Source organism: Fulmarus glacialis, unplaced genomic scaffold, assembly GCF_000690835.1.
Source record: "Fulmarus glacialis isolate BGI_N327 unplaced genomic scaffold, ASM69083v1 scaffold43360, whole genome shotgun sequence".
Lineage (NCBI taxonomy): Eukaryota > Metazoa > Chordata > Aves > Procellariiformes > Procellariidae > Fulmarus > Fulmarus glacialis.
Window position 1 is genome coordinate 986 of NW_009189066.1, and position 7,603 is coordinate 8,588.

Here is a 7,603-nt window from a genome sequence, read left to right on the forward strand (position 1 = left end):
TGCCAGCACAGTCTGAAGAGCAGACTGTTAAGCTATTACACCAGCACTGCAAAGGTCCTTCCAAACACACACATTACTTGAAAAATGCACGAGAAGCACATGCTAGAAGTAGATGCTAGAGATAGTAGTAGATATTTGGGTCAAACTATTTAGTCAAACAGAAGTAAAAAGGAAATCTCATACTTAATTTTTCACATCATATAGTACAAGGCACAAAGAGACAAATGCATTTCATTGTTCAGGGGCAAAGTCCTGCCCACACCATTACTCACTTTGTATTAGGAGACTTCCACTCATCTCTCACTGGCTGATCAAGCAGGGACATCATGGAATAATTATCCAACATAAGACCATCAGGGTCATCTGTCTGACCTGGGAGTTTCCCGAGAGGAAAGTCTTTCCATCGTACTTCATCTGGGTAAAAACAGTACATAAACAAGAAGTCTGAGCTCCCCAGAAAGATTTTCAAAAAACAAGATCCCCCCCAAGTCCACAAATACTGTCTCATGTAACTCAGCCATTCAGCAAAAATGAACAATCTCAGGTATGCAGCAAAAATAAGTTTGAACCATAGTTTTAACTAATTTTGTTTCTAACCTTGCTATCTCTTCCAAAGCAAGTCACTGTAGTATGTGAGACAACAGGGACACATCTGGAGTCATGTAACAGCACACAGTCTACACAGTGCAGCTCATCCAAACCACTGTGAGACAATGCCCATTAAAAGAAACCCCACAGTGTTCTGGAGCAACCTTTCATATTTACCTTCCTCTTTTAAACTTACTTTCCTTTGAAACATACACACTGACTTACATACATTAATTTTAAAATGTTGTGGTTTAACCTGGCAGGCAGCCAAACGCCACACGCTCGCTGCGCAGCGTTTGGACACCAGGACACTTGTGTAAATGGAAAGAGTCATTTGTACACATATGAAGACACAAACCAGCACCTTTGCATCCAGTAGCTCATGCCTCCAGTGAGACTAAGCATCTTAACAACTTGCTGAGATTAGCAGCTGCACAGCAACAGTGCAACAGTGACTAAAGAAGAACCGAAGCCACGAAAGTAGACGAGTATAAGGCTGGGGAAGCCTAACCAATAAAGCAATTCTGGACAGACAGGTGGGCTGGGATGAGATGGCAAATAAAAAGAATATGACAATGTCTTGGAAATTCTGCTATTTTTTTTTTATGAGCACCCATTGCTGTTTCCTGTCCATGACCTCGCATTTGTTAAATTTGCGTTCCAATGGGGGACAGAAACTGCACAATGGGAAACCATCCATCACAACTGATAACATCAGTGAGTCCATTCCCTTATATTGTGGTGCCAAAATTTCAAAGGCAGTTCACAATAGGAACTCCATACCAAAGGAAATCCCCCTTTAAATTTCATTCTTATTTCACATCTAACTAAATGAAAGATACAAATTATTATGTGTCATTGTTTTGACAATAAGATTTCTTAAGCCTATGTGCTTTCCTGATATCAGAACACTTATTTCTGGAATGCTTACTAGCAGCTCAGCGAAGACTAGCAGACAGAAGCCTTCAGAAGGTAAGACACTTCATTCCAGAGAGCCAGCAATAATTACACAGACTATTTGAGACCCCTGCTAATCACGTACAACTTGGCCATTTCCTTCTCTTTGCCTGAAACTGATTTGTTTTGTGTACCTGATATCTGCTCAAAAACCCAAGCATTGCCCTAAAGAACCAGCAGATTTATTTGTTTTTCCTTTTATACCAGTCTTGGGCATTTAATAGAACAAAAAAATCTTGATACAGGATAGTGCTTTCTAAGTGTTATAATCTTACAAAAATCTTAAAAAAGGGGCAGAAATAGCACTTGGTAACATCCAACGCCACTCTAAGGCAAATTACCATTATATATATTTAACAGGCTAAGCCCTCTCTTTGGGGAACAACCTAGTAAATAGTTTATATACCACATGTTGTCATGGGTTTGTACATACCTACTGGCTATAGTTTCAAATTGTTTAAGGATGGTAACTACACAGATGTTATTCAAACAGAAATTAAGTTTACTCATGAAAAACTACATAAACAGAATCTTCACAAAAATCAGGTGGTTCAGGACACAATGAGTGCTCCTTCTGTGAAAGCTTTGCTTGATCTGAACCAAAGTCACTGAAGCAGAGGACAACTTTGCTTCTGTTCTCAAAATGTCCAGCTCTAACAAGCTGTTAACATCAGCATAACTAAGCCAAGCTGCTTAGGCAGATCTCTTTTTTCTTTTTTTTTTGACTTGGGAAAATTTCCCTGTGAGTGGGGTACAAGAGTTCATTGTCTTCTAATGGCTCTCTTCTTCTTCTTCCTTTAAATATCACCTTGCCTCCAACTCCTCTCCACCAACCTCCTCCTCCTGTCTTCAAGTCCCTCCATAAATCACTCATCCAAAAATCTTCTTAGCTACAGAACCCTCCACCCCAAGGAGAAAGTCCAGCTACCGTAATAAAGCTAACAAAACACTGGATATACTGTTTATTCCCTCTAAAAACTTGCCTTGCTCCTTTCTTTTGCTTGCCACCATGTCATAACAGCAATTTTCCTGGAGCATGGAACTTATGAGCACATGACTGGTGCTTTCCAGCACAGCCAAACTGTGCTTTCAAATACCCCCAACTCTGACAAACACAAGTCCAAGAAACATCCATATTTTCTTTGCCATTTGCTGGCATATATGCTGCCCCACCAACTGGATACATTGAAATTTTAAACAATTTGGAAAAGCCTGATAAAGAATTTAATGAGGCACTAACAAAACGCTCCTGGAAAAAGCACTCACAGTATTTTAAGAGTTTAAGAGAGATGACTGCTGCACATAAACAGAAGACTGGAAAAAAAACCAGTTTTCAGTGATTTGGCATTTAGATGATTTTGAAGCACACTTCAATTCTGGCCAGGCCCAGAGGGCTGAGATGCCTTTGCATTTCGATTAACATTTGCCAGTGACGAAGACTGTCTAAGTCTTACAAAGTCATTTTTTACCTGCAGTGATCTGCCAGGCGGATCCTTGCAGTGCTGCCCTTTTCTCAGCAATAGCCACCATGCTACCAGAATGAGCAAGTCCTTCCAAAGGATTTGTTTCAGTTACCATCTCTTCTTCCTCCTCCTCCACCTCCTCTACACCATCATCTCTATCCAGCACATCTTCTTGTTTCTCTACAGTCTGCCCTTGATTTTTAACCTGATTTTCTTGCCTGGCCCTCCACTGTAAGCTCTCTATAGTGTAAATTGGCTGTTCACTGCAGTCTGAAGAGAGTCCTGGACTGGACAAAGGGCCACCTCCTTCCGTGTAAACAGAAGCAAGATAGAGAAGGTTCTTCCGCGAAGAACGTGGCAAGCGAGGTCTCATGATTGTGAGGATCCTAGAAAGGAAAAGGGCAATGTAAAAGTCTTAAAAGCAAAAAAGATTCCAGATGAAAGTTTATCAAGCTGAGCAGCCTTTTAAGTGTGGGTTTCTTCCAGGACAGCTCGCTCACATATCTCCTCTAACAGGCAAATCTGATTATTCCCTGGTGGGTGGATGCTGGAATGCTCCCTCTTTGTGATTAAAATTAAAGACTTGGGATACTTCTAACTGAATTCCTGCTTTGCTGTTTTCATGTGAAAAAGTTACCACCTGTGCTAAATTCCTATCACCTGTATAAGCAGTCACATCTCTGCTACCAAGTCACCTTTCTTCTGACCAGGTTGCTTCTTTAATACCTCCCCAGATAATCTCCACTTTCATTTTGAAGGTGCAATCCTTTTAAATTCTCCTCCTTCTTCTCTTTGTAGAATCAAGGGGGAGATGAGCAGCAACAAGCAGGGTTTTATATGCACCTGCCACAATTTCTACTAGATGCAAAGGAAGGGAATGGAACGCAGCTATAACTCAGCATATCACAAGGGAGCTGGCCAAAGCTGTTACAGAACACTGTTTGCTGTCCCTCCTCTAGGTCACAGGATCAAACTTACAGCTGAAGAAGGTGTGGGGTTGCCCAGCAGGGAGCTTCCAAGCAATTATCCGTCAGTCTTATCCACTGCAAAGGAACTTTATGGAGGAACAGCTCCTTCACGGATACCTGTTTGTTACAGTGTTGTCTTTTCTTCCCTTCAAAGAAGATAATAAAAACAACAAGGTGCTCAAAACTCATTAAAAATATGCCCTTTATCCCTCTGCATTTTTACTGGAACACTTATCCTCAAATAAGTTGGCATTCCAATCCAAGTCCAAGACCAGATGTACTGACCAAATACATCAAGGTTGTTACAAGGGACTTGCCAATGCACTGACAGCTAGGTTAGCTCCACAAGACATGACCACAGTGAGATGCAGACGTTCCCAAGCTGGTTCTGTGCGTGCCAGCCCAGACAGGAAAGCCACAAGGTGTGTTTGTACAGTATTGTCCCAAATAAACGCAGTATACTGCTTCTGGGACCTGAGATCATTCCAGATAGTACTGCAACGAGTAGACTTAACAGCTGGGAACTACTACAATTCAGGAATCTTGGTACATAATAGATATGCTCAGCAATGACTGAAAGCATCAAACATGAATCCATGACTGCCACAATTACTGGCAAAATCTTGGTGCAGACTGAGCCAGACCAGGAGAGGACAGAAGAGGTGGCAAAATTAACCAGCTGGAAACCTCCTCAGGGATACACTATATTGCAGTATAGAAGTCCTGTTAACAGAACTCCTGTGACACACTTCGAATAATTAAAGCTCTCCTGACTCTGAAACGAAACATACAGTTTGCCAATTTAAACAGTTCTAAGGAGTTAGGAGCAGAAAACAAAATATTACTTATTACTTTTGTGTAAGTTTAGAAGGCATGAAAATCCTGTGATAGGATTAAAAAAGGACAGCAAGACTATATAAGTATCTTGCAAAGCCAGGCTTCTGTTAAGTGAGGAGAGAAATGGAACAGGGAACTCATAATAGGTTGCATATAACGTCTTTGTTTGTTATCTACTACTGTTATTTCCTACAAGTACTAGTATCTGGAAAAAATAGCACTTAAGGGCCCGACCTTTCATGGGAGAGATTGGCTTTTCCTATCTTGAGGAGGCTGCAGCAAAGCTGCCATTAACAATTTCAATTTTTTGCTAAGAAATGCATGACATATACAAGCTGCAGGTTGAAAAGTGTAAGAAATGCAACAATAAAAGCTCTACGTTCACATGACAAAATGTAATAATTGGATTATTGCACTTTCCATCTAAAGCTCACACCACTGTCCCAGTTTTCACAATAGTACAGAAGAGACTTCTTTTTTTTTTTCTTTTTACACGCAGAAATTCCAGACACATACTCACCAGCGTTTACTTTGGCAATGCCAGTCAGCATCTCAGAAATCCAGCTGATCAAGAACTGAGGCCGGAGTTCTGAAGAGTCAGAACATTCCTTCAACTCCATAAACATTTTCTCTATTAGGATCTGTGTAAAACTTCGGGAAAGAAGGCCTGTCAGCAAAGGCTGCCAAAAGCAGTAAAATGTCTGAGGAATTCTGAACTGCCATACCTCTTTATTTGCTGCAATAAAAAAAAAAAAAAAGAAGCCAAAAATCACTGTTTTGTAATTTTTTGTGAACCACAGGTGTGACACCTGTTCCAAACTGAAGTAGTTTGTTCTGAGATCACTGGTTCCGGGGTACTTCCTGGCATCCTCACTGAAGCTGGAATTATTATTTTCTTATGCTAGGGAAGTAAAATAAGCAGCAAATTGATAATTAACACAACAGCTCAGTGAAAGCAAAAAATACAATGCCTGATCTAATCACATGGTAAACCACAGGGAAATCCTCCTGTTTTGCTAATGCCTTTCCAGTTTCAGCTTATTTCAGACATAATGAAGAGCTATTCTGTCTAAAAATACACTGCAAAGAGAAGGCACATTGAGGAAAGCAACATAGAATCAAAAAGCTCCTAAATTTTTACTACTGTAATACAGTCACAGAAATTTGAGGATCTTTCTTGGTAAGTTCTTTGGCTGGTGTTTCCAAGAGGTCCCAGGGAAATAGAAAAATTATTAATTTTCGTTGCCTCTAGGTACCTAATTCTCTTGCAGAAAATCCATGCAACTCCACACGTGTGGGCAGCAGCATGGAACTAAGATGCAACTGGTGATGAGGCTCAAAAAAAACCATTTAGGTTTGCTTCAAATCTTCAATGTAGAAAAGAAACTAGTGGGAGTTCATGAAATCAGTAACTATTGCAGATAAGGGCAGAGATGCAAGCTTTGAAAGACATTTTGGCCAGGCAGCATTCAGTGCTGAAAAGCTATCCTTCCAGGGTAAGAGATTTATGCAAAAGCAATAGCTAAGCATGGCCATAAAGAGGTCTGGAGAACAGGTCAAAAGATGTTTAAGGACCCAGATATATGAAAAACATGCAGAGAATTACAGATTTCAATATAATGAGAAAAAAAGAACAGACTTGGACATAACACTAGCTATGCACTTTTTACTTATGTGGTGCCCAAAACACTAACCTTCATACTTGATATTTAGCATTTTCAGACAATCCATCTTTGGGATGAGAAAGCCATCACTGAGAAGAGCTTCAGCCACTGTCTCCCTAGAGCAATCAGAGAGTCTTATTAATGCCACTTACTCCTTTGCATATCAAAACACCACTTGCACCAGTTCTGAAACAAGTTTGAGTTCCAAATACCTGGAACTATGAGGAGGTGATGTAGCTTGTTGTACGGCACTAAAATCATATGCCAGTTTTAGGCTGGATATATCCCACTAGACTTGGAGGGAATGTGCAGTTGTGCAAACTGGAACAGAACCAGAACGTTGAAGGAAACCTTTCTGCTCGAGTTGCAGAGGCAAATATCTTGGTATTTCAAAAGCACAGGAACATTTGTCATAAACATTTCAAAAGCCCAGGAACATTTCTCATACTGAAATACCTATGGTTTGCAGCATGACCCAAGTCGTCTGCCCGCAGGCCAGCCAAGATTTGAGGACATCTGACCCACAGAGCTAATTTAAATTTCAGGGGAAAAGCCAACCCTGTTGACTTGCTGGCAAGGCACACCTTAAGGTGCAGTTCACACAGCTGTTGGCAGATAAGTTGCAGTAGGGCCACAACTGGTCTTCACTACAGCACCTACAGCTCTTTTTTGGATGTCTCCTGCCCTTACAACTATCCTGCGAACTTCAGTTAGTTTCACAGCACTGAATGGTCCAGCTCAACAACCACTTCATCTCCTATTAGGCTGGCTTAATGCAAGTGGAAGACTGAGGGGACCCACACAGCTAGGCTGAACTAAAAGTAAAATACAGCAAAAGGGACAGAAGTAAAATTCCCACAACTACCCCAATATCCAGTCATGGGATTCTCTTGAGTTCTTCTGTTCACGCTTCTATCCATGAGCTTCTCTATCCAAGCAAAGATACAGCACTAAAATAAACACTTCTCAGAATAAATATCAAGGTGGCCATCTTCAAATACTGAATAAATTCCACAGAAATAACTGCTTTTGCTATCAGACTCATTGGATTTGGAATGGTAGCACCTATGTCAAACACGGCATATTTTGGTATAGAATGCATGAGAAAATTTGTCTTCTCCAACAG

The 7,603-nt window shown here is 40.7% G+C and overlaps 1 protein-coding gene across 1 annotated transcript; it reads right to left on the reverse strand.

Moving 5' to 3' along the window:
- Positions 1 to 272: 272 nt before the first annotated feature.
- Positions 273 to 6,593, reverse strand: LOC104078989 (ribosomal biogenesis protein LAS1L-like; the record flags this gene model as incomplete). Its single annotated transcript, XM_009580847.1, has 5 exons — positions 273 to 414; positions 3,015 to 3,394; positions 3,987 to 4,122; positions 5,334 to 5,549; positions 6,508 to 6,593. Coding segments are annotated over 5 exons (960 nt in total), but the record flags the coding sequence as incomplete, so codon positions are not given.
- Between the last annotated feature and the right edge of the window lie 1,010 nt (positions 6,594 to 7,603).